Raw genomic sequence first — 13,470 nt, 5'->3', positions numbered from 1 at the left:
CTCTGTTTCCCATGTTATATCTGTTAGGAATTTTCGTATCTCCTCATAGTTTCCCATTTGGAATACAGCCATTTGTTTTCAGTACCCCTCCTCGAGATCAATAACCCTTCTTCAATCATATACTCAAACACCAGTGCACTGTGGTCGCTCATTCCTACTGGGGCCTCGAAACCGATTTCCCTTATGTCGGAGTCGTTTAGAGTGAAGACTAGGTCGAGTCACACTGGTTCATCATTTCCTCTCATCCTAGTGGGTTCTCTGATATGTTGGCTTAGAAAGTTTCTTGTCGCCATCTCCATTAGTTTGGCTCTCCATGTATCCTCTCCTCCATGTGGTTCCTTGTTCTCCCAGTCTATCCCTCAGTGATTGAAGTCCCCCCATGATGAGCAGTGTTGGTCTGATTGGAAGTGGTGGTCCAGTCGTATGTGGGACAATCAAGTGTGGAATATCCCAGGAGTGTGTGAGCTTTTGGACTTACAGTGAACGTGTTATATTTTTTTGCGGGTGTGGTGAAGGGGAGTAAGACTATCTTCCCTCACTCCCGCCTGATGCTTTGGGTGTGGGTGTGGGTGTGGGTGTGGGTGTGCGTGTGGGTGTGGGTGTGGGTGTGGGTGTATTTACAGGTCGCGCGCGCCACCAACAGAAAACGGAGGCTCCGAGAAGCAGTCTCTCTCGCCTCTAATCAATAGAAAACGGGATGATCAAGGAGTGATTCACTTATTCTTCATAGTAAACAGTGACTGTTGAGTAATTTTTGCAACTTGCGCTGGGGCTCTGTAGAGCTGTGATCGTCTCTGTGATTAATCATCCCTACTTAGTGCAACCTCTATTATCGGGATTTTACATCGCCATTTCTCCAGTCGACCGGGTAGCTGAACACCATCAAGGATCAGCTGTAACTGAAGTATGTAAGGTGTGATTGACTGTAAGTAGAAACCCGGGAATTATTGTAGTTGTGCACATTCATAACTCGGTGAGTGCTAATTACCCAATCTCGGATTTATCGGAGTTGCTTGCAACGAGATCTCTGTGTCAGAGTCCAAATAGATTGTGGGGGTGTTAATCTGTCTGTTTTTTTTTTTTTTTTTTCTTCTTCTTCTTAGCAGGGATAATCCTGCGCGGGCCCTAAGCCTCTGGCTGGCCCACTAAGTGATGCTTGTTTCTGTTTTACCTGGGCGGAGGATGAGTATGTATGACTCGTATGGTCGCTTCAGTAAGATTTTGCCATATGTGTTTAACAACTTCCTCTGCTCTGTTGAATCGAAGGTGAAATCTTAACGGGTTTGTAACTGTGCACTGTGTTAGATAATGTTCCAGTGGTCTGTCGGGGATTTCTCCACAGTGTTGACATTTCCTCTCACCTTCCGGAACCTGTAAGCCTATTTCCCATGCACATGGGTATCCAAGCCTGATGCGATGTAAGTGCACTTCTGTTGTTTTACTGCCCCCGTTCATCAAACTAAGTGGTTCGTAGTTGGTTGAATTCTTGTACCAACCCACAGATCCTGATGTTGCAACTGATGTGTTGTGGTCACTGTACATCTTTCGCATTGCTCTGTTTCGAATCACTTTCTTCATCTGGGAGAGACTCTGCGGTATGTAAATGTCTACATTCCTCCTCTTAGTAGCAAGTTTTGCAGCTTCGTCTGCAATGTCATTACCTAATAGTCCCACATGACTTGGCACCCAGTTGATAAGCACCCGTCGGCCTTGTCGTTGGAGTGTGTGCATGAATGATAAGACATTGGTGATCAGATGGATGTTATCACATATGTGTTCTTGTTGCAAGGTTTCAATGGCGGTTCTCGAATCTGTATGGATGATAACATGTTGTCGGTGTTCAGCAAGAGCATGTTCCAAAGCCTTTTGAATGGCTAGCATCTCAGTCTGTAAAGTCGAACACCCATTTGAGAGCCTCCAACTATATACAGAGTTTCCTGCTTTAACTGCAGCTCCGGTTTCCTGTCCCTGCTGGTCTACTGACCCATCCGTGAAGTAAGTGAAGCTGTCGGATGCCATGTTTGCTTCTATATGCATCTGTGCAATGTTATGTAGCAGATGAGGATGTGTCTGGTTCTTCTTTCCTTCAAGAGCCATAATCTTAAAGTCTGCTGACAGAGATTCCCAAGGGGCTTGTATAACAAAGTCTGCATGTATGTCGTCGACACCCCTCTCAGTGACTGTGTTTGCCATATCGAACGTATTGATGGTGTTTATCGCACAATGGGTCCACCTGATGCCATTGGAGGCTCTTCTGTCCAGAGTTAGTGCTCCAGTGATTATAACTTTAAGTGAACTGATTCTAGGTCTAGTCAATATCTTGGTCAGCATGCACGCAGCAATCCCCTTTACCCTTATTTCAAGCGACGTTAGCTTTGTTTCGAGTCTTAGGTTCAGTATTTTAGTCCATCTGGGAGCACCTGTTATGACTCGCAATGCATCATTTTGAAGAACCTCAACGTTTGCCCACTGACCAGGAGAAAGAGTGAGTAAGGCAGGCGCTGCATAATCAACCAGGGAACGAACGGCGTGTATGTAAAACATTCTCAACACTCTGTGTCCCGCTCCTAGACGGGGCCCTGTGATTGTTCTCATTATATTCATTCGTGACTTTGCTCTCTCCTTTAGATATTGAATTTGCTTATTGAATGTCATTTTAAAATCAATCCACACTCCGAGATATCGATATTGTGTAACCCACTGAAGGTTAATGTCTTGAATGCGTAGGTGCCTGTCTGGAGCGTTGCCACCGAGTCTCTTCGCCTTAGACTTCTGTGCAGATATTTTTAGCCCTAAAACACTGCATTCAGATGTCACTTGATCTAAAGCACCTTGAGCTTTATTTAGAAGTGAAGGACCCGTAACGACTAATGCTAGATCATCAGCATAGCTTAGCAATGTAACCCCTTCTGTAAAGGACATGGTAACAAGGTTTTCCATAAGGATGTTAAAAAGACTAGGACTGAGGACTCCTCCTTGTGAAGTCCCATTCTCGTGCAAGTGGTAGTCCGACACTTGTCCTTGCAACTTTACTCTGGCATACCTGTGACTTAGGTAATCTTGAATCCATGCTAGCATTTTCCCCCTCACACCTTTTTTAACTAAGGTGTGTAGTATTGTTGGCGGGCTTGCAAGTTCAAACGCTTTTTCCAGATCAAGGAAGACCACTATAGCTGGACCCGAGTTAACTGTTCCTAGTAATGTTGCTATGCAGTTTGCAGTACCGACTCCTCTAGTGAAGCCAAATATGTGTTTATGAAGGTCTCCAGTTTTCCACAGTAGCCTATTTAAGACCATCCGTTCTGCAGTCTTACTAACGCATGATGTTAATGAAATGGGTCTGTAATTGCCAGGTTCATTCGGCTTAGGAATCGGTATGATGTCTGCTTTCTTCCAAGAGGGCGGGAGTTTGCCTTGCTGCCAAGACGCATTGATGACGTCCAATATCCCTCGGTCTCCAGCAGGACCTGCATGTGTGATCATTGAGTATGTAATGTTATCAGCACCTGGTGCAGTGTCCTTACCACCTTTTTTGGCTCTGCTTAGTTTCTGTTCGGTGAAGGGACAGTCACATTCGTCATTTATAGCTATGCCCTCATGAATGACTGTCATCCTCTCTTGTTTTAAGTGTTCTTGCTGCCTTCGGACCATTGCAGGAAGCTGATATGAAGCTGTTCTTTCTGCAAATTGGAGAGCAAGTCTCTCAGCCTCCTGCAATGGTTGAATACATGCCTGTGGCCGGGCTGGTCGACCTGATATAGTTTTAATCTGACCCCATATCTTGCCAAGACTACTATGTTCATTTAGAGTTTGACACCACTCAAACCATCTTGCCTCCTTTACTTCTCTAGAAACTCGCCTTGCTTCAGATATCACCGCTCGTAGCAGAGTTCTTCCTTCTGGTGTGGGGTTTCTCTTTAGATGTTTTCTGAAGATGTTGACTCTGTGGTTCTGTTCTTTAACGGCATTACTATAGAACCAATAGTTCTTTCTTTTCGTGTTACCTGTGATAATGATTGGAATAGCTGTGTTCGCAGCAGCTGCAACGGCTTCCTGCAGATTGGTCTCGTGTATGTTCAAATCCTCAGGTGGCGTGTACGTTGCATACCATTTTTCAAGTTCTTCCTGGTATACATTCCAATTGGCCTTTCCTAAATTCCACCGAGGCTGCGCAGGAGGTGTAGGAGGTCGTGCCAGGTTGAGTGTCGTGACAGTAGCATAGTGGTCACTGGTGATCACCGGGTCTACTTCCCACTTCGCCTGTTGCTGGAGTGCTGTTGAGATGAATGTAAGATCAAGGGAACCTCCTAGAATGTGAGTGGGTTCCCCAGTGTTGAGAAGTGTAATTTCAGGTACTTCTCGCAGAGCTGCAGCTAAATGGCGCCCATCTGCATTGGCTGGCCCAGTTGCACCTAACTCTGGATGATGAGCATTAAAATCTCCAGCAATAATTAAATTTTCCTGCGTGGCCAAGGCAAGCACTGCCTCTGCTTCTAGTTTACGTCTAGGGGGCTTGTAGACGTTGTATATGAGGAGCTCAAAATTAGCCATATTCACTGTAACTGCTAATACCTCCACTCCATCCCCACATGAAACTGAGTCCATTTTCTTGCTGGGTATGGTGTTTCTGACTAGGGTCATTAATCCTCTTAGTCTCCCCCGCTCATACGGTAGAACATAGTGCTGATATCCAGCTAATCTGAAGGATTTCGTGGCTGGGAAAAGAGTTTCTTCCAAAACGATTATATCTGCTTTCGTGCTGATTGCAGCCTCCTGAAGTGTGTGTTTTTTATTTCCAAGACCTTGTATGTTCCACTGCAGAATTCGTAATGGCCAGACGACGGGTTCGGGTGGTGTTGCTTGTTCTACTAGAACTCCTCCTCGGAATCGACCTCTATATTCTCCGCCTCGCAAGTCGTGTCGCTGCAAATCGGACTGCATTGATAGTTCGTGGTCAACCCCGGCATTGTTGGAATCTGTGCAGAACTGTGGTCCATCACTTTGTTGTTGGTATTGCTGCAAGTCGGACTGCATTGATTTCTCGTGGCCGTTTCTTGTGTTGGCGGAACCTGTGCATCTCTGCTGTTCAATACGTCTTTGTTGGCGTTGCTGCATATCAGACTGCATTGGCTGTTGTTGTCTGTCTCCTGTGTTGGAAGATTCTGTTGATCGTGGGTGGTCACTGCTTCTTGAAGTTGCGTTTGTGAATGTTGATGTTCCGGAGTCTTGACTATCCGACTGTTGTCGGTAGTCAGTATGTCCAAGTTGCGGCGTTTGTCCTCTCGTGCTCCATCCTGTCGGAGACTGTCTATTTCTCGTGTAACTGTGGTCTGCTGCACGATCTTGTCCATTATCACACAAGTGATGTCTTGAGTCTGTTGTTGTGAGGCGTTCTGCGTCATCTGTAGGCAATTGATAATGGTCTCTGCCATGATCTTCACGATGGTTTTCAGCTGGACCTCGGTAAAACTGTATAGCTGGTGAGCAGATTCCGAAAGTAAGTGTTTTCTGCTCTTTTGCATTTGCTGGACTTCTGCAACACTTTCGTGTAATGTCTGATTCGGAATTGACAGATTCGGGAAATTTAGCTCTGTGAGAGCGGGTGGCTGTTGTGGCTGTGCACGAGTGTTCCAGACGTTGGTGTTGGGGTATGTATTGCTGGTCAGTGTGTTGACCCTGGCCTGAGCCGTCTGCACTTTTTGTTTCCGTGCAGAGCAGGTTGTGCTCCAGGCATGATGTTTGCCTCCACAATTTGGACATTTGGCTGTTGTGGTCTGGTTTGCCTTGTGCTTGGCAATACAGTCTTTGGTGGGATGTCTCAGGCTGCACACTCCGCACCTCTCCTGTCCTGTGCAGCGTGACTGATGGTGGCCGTATTTCTGACACCTGAAGCAGCGTAGGGGTTCCGGGACGTATGGCCTCTGTCGGTAAGTCCCCCAATTTCCAAGACCGAAAGTTTCTGGCACATGTCCCATGACGGTCACCAGAACCTGACGCGTCGCTGCCTTGTCTACTTTTGTGTGGCAACGTTCCGCACTCAGGACTTGCTTGTGTTCTAGCACTGGATCCAGGGGAAAGTCGATTGGGTATCCCAAAAGCACGACTCGTGTGCGTCGTTCTGAAGGGTCCAGCTTTACCAAGCACACAGGTTTCCCCTGCAGGACTCTTACCTTCTCTAAGTAATGTGCAGTCTGTTGGTCTTGAGGTGTCAGTATTATTTCTCCCTTCAGGTTGACTGTAATGGAAAGTTTGAGCTCTGGTTGTTCTTTTTCCATCGCCGTTACAACTCCATATGCTGTAGAAAAGTGGTCGGTCTGCATGATCTTGAATTTTGGAGGAAGTGCAGAGGCTGGCGATGTCTGGTGTGAGACTGGCGGTGTCCTCCCCTGTCCCATACTGCTGTCCTGCGGCTGGGCTGTGGAGAGAGGAACAATGGCTGACACTGGCTGGCGTGAAACCGGTGGTGTCCTCTCCTGACTCATACTGCCGTCCCGCGGCAGCGTTGCGGATAGAGAAGCATTGACCGACACTGGCTGGTGTGTGACTGACGCTGTCCACTCTAGGTCCATTACGTCCGCTGACTTGCTGGTAGAAGCAAGTGGTAAAGCCTCGATAGCAGTTTTCTTTGGTGCCTGCTGCACATCGGTCCACCGTCCCTCCTCGTCCGAAAGCTGCTTCCATTCCCTCTTGCGCTGAGCCTTCCCCATGGCTCTCTTCACGTAGTGAGAACCGACTCAAACCACCGGAGCAGCAGGCGACACGTCCTCACTGCACGGTTGCTCAGGAGCAACTCATCTGTCTGGTGACAGCTCTTAACCTCCCTTGACCTGTCACTAGTGAGAGTGGCAGGTGACGTGTTGTGTATGTGTGAACGATTTACTATAAACACCTTTGAGTCCTAGACTGATATCATCTTTTGCAATGTGTTGTATTGTTGTTTGATCATTAATGTCTGTGTGACACTGTTTATATCTCTTTACAGAGATCCAATATTTGAGTAAGTCATTGTGGTTAAAGTGATTATCTTGTCACTGTGACAAGTATTGATTCTCATTATTGTGTGTTTATTGTGTGTGTATTGCTGGTGTCGGATTGTCTTGGTGAAATCCTTCCTTTTGATTCATTAACGTAATTAGTATAGTCAGTGTCTATATTGATCGGTAGCTGTCAGTAGGACAGCGTATCAAGGTGTTAATTGATTGTTTCATCTATGTGATAAACAATAAATAACGCGAGTTAAGTGATTGTAAATTGTCTGAATGACAGTGATTAACGAAACTGTTGGTGTTTACTTTACGTAAATTAATTGAGCAGTTAATTCATAATTGTATTTGATTGATGGTCGTCCGAGTGACGTGTTAACATAATTGAGTGAATGTCTTTGTGACATTGTTGTTAAGTAATTTACTTGTGTACGTCTTAGTGGCATTGAGTAAAGTAACGTACCTTACTTGTGGGTGTGTTATTGTGGTGATTGCTTTTGTGACGTTGTTTTGTACGCATTTTCATATGTTGATGTATCATGTTGTTCAAGTTTTTTTTTATTTTTTATGTTTTTTCCATGCAAGCATTCAATTTAAATACAATAAAAACAAGACAAGAACATAGAAAACATAACAAAACAAAACAAAACAATAAACCACCGACCAGAAGGGCCGACAGCAGAGTACAACAAATTACAAACACGATAAATGCTTGAGAAACACAACATACCTCAAGACACAAAATAAAAAACAATGTCAAACAAGCAAGCACAGTAACAGTACAAAACAAAACAAACATCAAGAGGTACAACATAAAACATAACAAGAAAATCACAATACACAACAAACAAAACAAAAATAACAAATAAGTACAACATGTAATGCAATAATAAAACACCAGTGCAAAGGTACATCACAGAAACAAGACATGAATAAAAACACTCACACCAAACTAACCGCCTCGCAACACACAAAGGGAGAGGCAAAAATATACAATAATAACAACAAGCAATCCATGCAATCAAGAAAACGAAACATAGTAACATACACAACAACAAACACGCACCGGCCTGAAGGACCGAGAACAAACACAACATAAAGGACATCATGAAATAGAACAAGAAAACGCACAGCACACAACAAGCCAAAAATAAAAACAAAAAACAATAATAAAACAAAAATAAAAATAAAAATAAAAACAAAAATAAAAATAGAAACAAAAAACAACACATTCTAGCAATGTATAAGTAGAACACACATGACAAAGTAACAACACAAAAGCAAATACAGGAATAAAAACGCCCTCACCAAAACACCTGCCTCGCAACAAATAAGGGAGAAGCACGGGCACAAAATACAATAGGGCAAACAAAAGGCCATAGTGGCACACAACACTGCAGAAACATGGAATCAGTTGACATATTTGTCCGGGAACAAAACCCGGGGGAACCGCACATTGAACGCCTCCCAATGCAGCCACCTCCCCCAAGAGTCTTGACCCTCCATCGGGGGTGCCATGTCATCCAGAACTTCGGCAACAAACACCTGCAAACAGGGAACCCAGATGGTGTCACTCTGGAGGCGAGTAACCGCCACCCTACTCCATACAACGGGAACTCGCCCATCATGAAAGTCCTCCCGCCTTTCCGACAGCAGGGACTCGGCAACCACGGCCTCCAGGGCCCCAATTCGCAACCCCACAAGAGGGGGCCGGACAGAGGGCACCACCACAGGGGCACCAGCAGCCACGGGCACACCACCAGACGACTGCTGGGAACCAAGGCGGCGCGCATCCTTTCGTAAAGTCACTACCAGGCCATGCCCAGCACCAGCATCCGAACTATCCCTGGCAGTGGAAGCCACCACACCCCACTGCGGAGAGCCCCCTGGCGGGGAAGGAACAGACGGCACACCTGAGACACGGGCATCAGCACTGGACCACACCACCAGACGACTGCTGGGAACCAGGGCGGCACGCATATTTTCATAAAGTCACTACCAGGCCATGCCCAGCACCAGCATCCGAACTAACCCTGGCAGTGGAAGCCACCACACCCCACTGCGGAGAGCCCCCTAGCGGGGAAGGAACAGAAGGCACACCTGAGACACGGGCATCAGCACCAGCAGGCACATGTACCTCCGCCACCACCAACCGCGGAGACAACGACGCATCCGGATCCACGGCGTCAACACCCGAAGACCCACAGTCACTAAAGTCCCCAACATCGGCCCAGGCAGTAGATGAACGCCTGGAACGTTTGGGCTCCGGCCGGATATTGTCAGAGCCGGAAGCGGATCCAGAAACATGGGCACCACTAGCCAGACGAACCGACGCCCGACGCAAAACGGCAGCAGCCTCTACCACAGAGGGAACCGGACCACATACACAGCAGGAGGCTCCGCAGCCACCCCAGCACCCAGCACAGTAGGGACCCAAGGTGAGGATGCAGGGCCAGGTTCAGCAGCCGAAGACGAGGGAGCAGACGGCGATGCCTCACAGGGAGCACCAGGAAGGCCCACGGGAGCAGCAAGGCCAGAGACAGGATCAGGAGTAACATTCGACGGCACCGCAACATCCGGAGGGTCTGCGACAACCGGGGGGGGAACGTCGGGCGACGCTGGGGAAGCCTCAGCAGCGAATGGGACGCTCACCTCCTCACCCCTGGAGTCCTTCTCCAGAGGGAGCGGCGGGAAATCCTCTTCACGGAACAAATTTACGGAAGCAACCGGATCAGCAGTGCACCCGGCAGCCTGATGCCCCAACAAGCCACACCGGAAACAAGAACGGGGTTGCCGGGCATAAAACACCCGCACGTAGTATCCTAAAAGCCGGACAAAGGACGGAATGTCCGACCTCAGTCGCATCCCGAGGGTACGAATGTTGGTCTTCACACCCGAATACTTCCCAGAAGACAGCGAGTTCATCCGCACACTGACGACGGGGCCATACCTCTGGAAGAAACGCCGGAGGAGGGTCTCTGGAAACTCCATGGGGGCGCCATGGACACTCACATATGTCACAGCAGCACCACTGCAGTCCGAAATGGTCACAGACCTGTTGCCGTCCTGCAGCAGCAAAGTACGCCCCCTTGTACCTCCGGAAAAAATCACGGTACACTGCCTCACCCACAAACTTTATGATCACATGGCGAGCAGTGACCAGCTCGACGCCGTAGACGTCCTGGACCGGGACCCAGAGCATGTCACTCAAGACCAAGTTCACAAGAGGGTAACCTGCACAGCCAGTAAACTCCAAACCTATGGAGTTCACCCTCACGACAGCTGGAAGATGGCCGCCCATCGTAAAAGCGCCACGTCCACCTTGTTGTTCAAGTGGTTGATTTGACAAGAGTGTACATGAAGTGTTTCAGGTTAGTTCACTATTGTTGATGACCTGTCCATTGGGTCGAGACTTTGTGTCTCTATACACCTGTCAGGTGGTGGGTCAACGAGACCTACTGCAAAGTGATGATTGTCAGATTTGAAATGACACTCTTGGTTTAACGTAAAGTGTGGGGCTGTGTATTAGTCATTAAGTTGTTGAATAAATTGTTATTCTGTCTACACAGGTCTTTATGTCATTCTTTCATTCTGCAGTACTGCCCTCCATTCATTAATTTACTTACAATTGTCCTGAACAGGCACATGAGCTGGTTCAGGCTCCAGCCCCTAATCCTAATCACTGAATAAAAAATTAGATGTGAGGACCTGTCCTCTACCTGCTTTATTCGCTGCCAGCGAGTTGCAAAGAGCACGACCCAGTGAGAGACGGTCTTGTGATGCATTGTAGAGGGGAAGACCACCTTGGTCTTCATCCTTCTCCTGCACTACAGGATCTTTGGCGGTTGCTCTCACTTTTCTGATTACTCATTCGACGCATCTGACCTCCCTGCATAGAGTCTGGGTGTGTGGTTGCAGTCGACTCAAAAGGATATTTTCACATCTAGTATACCAATCTGGAGTTAAGGCATTTAACAGTAAATAAGCTCCAGTCATTTCCAGAGGGAGAAATCAGAAATCTCACAACAAGTTTGCTGTACTCAATTACATATTTCTGAACGAAATACTGTCACTATATTTAAATAAATGGAAATATTAAATCAAACAATAATAACAATTATATTCTAAATAATTACAATGTAAATAATGAGAATTAGATTAATAGTAATAATAATTAAATTAATAGTAATATTACTATTAATTTAATTATAAAAAGCGTGCTGCCCGAAAAGCTTTGCGTAATAGTGGCTTTAGGCATTGTATGTACTAGCTCTATATATAAATTTAAAAAAATTTGTAAAACCTCTTGTATGTATGTACTTTACCTGAATAAACATTTATTTATTTATTTATTTAAATAAAAATATTGAAAATAATTAAAATTAAATTTAAATTATAAAAACAATTAACACATATGTAAGCAAATAACATGAACATTACTCATGATCTTAATATAATGCTGGTTTTGTTTGTTGCCACAGATCACAACTGCAACATCAAGCCTGGTACATACACCGTCAATGGTTACTTGATGGTCTGCAATTGTATCCATGGTGAAGGGTCCAAGCTGCACCTAACCCAACAGGATACAAGTAAGTCTCTGTCGACCGTCATGAAGGGTCCAGATGCACTTTCAAACAATAAATTAAGAAAATATTGTAAAAGAGTGTATGTTTAGTACATATATAGTTGATTAGTTTACATAGGTTTACAGTGAGCTATTTATCTTAAAGAAAGTGTTAAAAATAATATTACATAAAACTCTGACAATGAGAATATAATTTAAAGGATTAATATAAACTAATCATTCAATGAGTTTATAAAAACAAAATTTCCTCCCTCGGCAGTCTCCATGTATTTGATTCTAGCGCAAAGCCGGATCAAAATCACTCCCAACACACAGTTCGTGCAACATAGATCTGACTTTCACAGAACTCGACATTCCTGGCAGTAAACCGTCTCTTTATCAAAGTTGTTCCTTCAAAATTCCAATTATCCAGCTGGGGGTTTCTCTGCTGACTAGTTGTTTTCCTATTATGTATACCTGTTGCACCAGTATATATCATTCATCCTTAAGTTGTAATTCCTGACAACTAAGTTTTTACTTCTGGGATAGTTGGAGTCTCTACTGACTCAGTGTAATAAAATGGAATTGAACGAGATTGCTGAATGTGCAATTTCCTTCAGACAAAAGGATATCATTCGTTTGTGAACAATTTCTTCAAGTGTGGATTTGGATATAAGGCTTGATATGAGATTGCAATGAGTGTCACGATGATCACCCAATATTCTTCTTGAACATTTTCTCCATTCACAATTAAGGTTACCAAAATCAACACTTTCAAGGTGGCATAGTTCACAGTCATGTGGGCTCTGATATTGACTGCTAACTTTACTTGCGACCAGGTATCAAGATGAACGAATTCAATCATAATGAAATTTGTTCTAACGTTTAGGTCTCTAATAACATCTGAAAAATTCATGTGGACCCTTTCAGGAAAGGATATGACCCAGATGCTTTTCAAAATATTTTTCAGTAATCTCTCAGCGTAATAACTTTAATTTCGGATCAATATACAACGGATTGAGTGAGTTAATGGGAACTACAGCACATTTGGCTGAATGGAAAGTAAGGTTGTATTCTGCATACAACCGAAGAATATGTGAGAATATCTCTCAAATATTCCTATCAAGATTTTCAAAGAATCTTTTGTCGGTGTAAACAGAACTAGATCATCAGCGTAACAGAAAACATTGGCCTTAGTTCCAAAAATGCCAAAAAAGAAAACTCGTTCGATTTCAATCAAACTTTTTTGACTGATTGTATATGATAAGGTTTTCATCTGGTTCAAGTCTCAGCATCGTAGCATAAATAGGAAGGGAGAAAAAAATATTGAATTATGTGTCAAAATTTTTCCAAAATGGTCAAAAACGATTATAAAACACAAGTGTCAACTGAAATCATGTCTATGACTCTCAGCTATCACAATAGCATATATTAAAAAAAAATATAATTAATTTAAAAAAAAATAAGTTAAAACAAAAAGAATTCTTTATTTTTGTTTTCAATTTGTTTGCTTTTTTCGGACGATTTGCATGAAACTTATACACCAGACTGCATGTAAGCCTATCTGTAAGGGTGCAAATTTTGGAGGAAATTGATTGATGTCAACCTCAGTCACAGATGGCAGCACATTAGATTTTATTATTTTCTTATTTATTTTCAAGTAACATAAAAATTCTTATAACTCCTTCATTTTTTATTAAATTTACATGAAACGTACACCTTATATGTAGAGTGTATGTCTCTAAAATCGGTACTAAGCATTGCTTCCTAAGTTCATTTATTGATTTTATAATAGCAATAAACATGATATATTTGCATAATTTTGGGGGGAACTTTGACTATTTGCATTACGAAAACTGAAGATGTTTTGGAAAATACCTTAGTACGGATCCTTTATTATTTGCTATTGTGACAGAAAAG

At 44.2% G+C, this 13,470-nt stretch overlaps 1 protein-coding gene across 1 annotated transcript; it reads left to right on the top strand.

The window, feature by feature from the left end:
• The first annotated feature begins 9,288 nt into the window (after nt 1–9,288).
• LOC138350333 (secreted protein C-like) lies at nt 9,289–9,738 on the top strand. Its single transcript, XM_069300959.1, has one exon. It carries the CDS (start codon nt 9,289–9,291, stop codon nt 9,736–9,738), a length of 450 nt encoding a protein of 149 aa, XP_069157060.1.
• Nucleotides 9,739–13,470: the final 3,732 nt, after the last annotated feature.

The sequence above is a fragment of the Procambarus clarkii genome, chromosome 45 (assembly GCF_040958095.1).
Source record: "Procambarus clarkii isolate CNS0578487 chromosome 45, FALCON_Pclarkii_2.0, whole genome shotgun sequence".
Classification (NCBI taxonomy): domain Eukaryota; kingdom Metazoa; phylum Arthropoda; class Malacostraca; order Decapoda; family Cambaridae; genus Procambarus; species Procambarus clarkii.
Note: the sequence above shows the minus strand (reverse complement) of the source record. Positions and strands in the feature narration are given on the sequence as shown.

What these genes read in the sequence shown, in the direction of transcription:
- LOC138350333 (XM_069300959.1), top strand. Translation starts at nt 9,289, where the DNA reads ATGGGCACCACTAGCCAGACGAACCGACGCCCGACGCAAAACGGCAGC.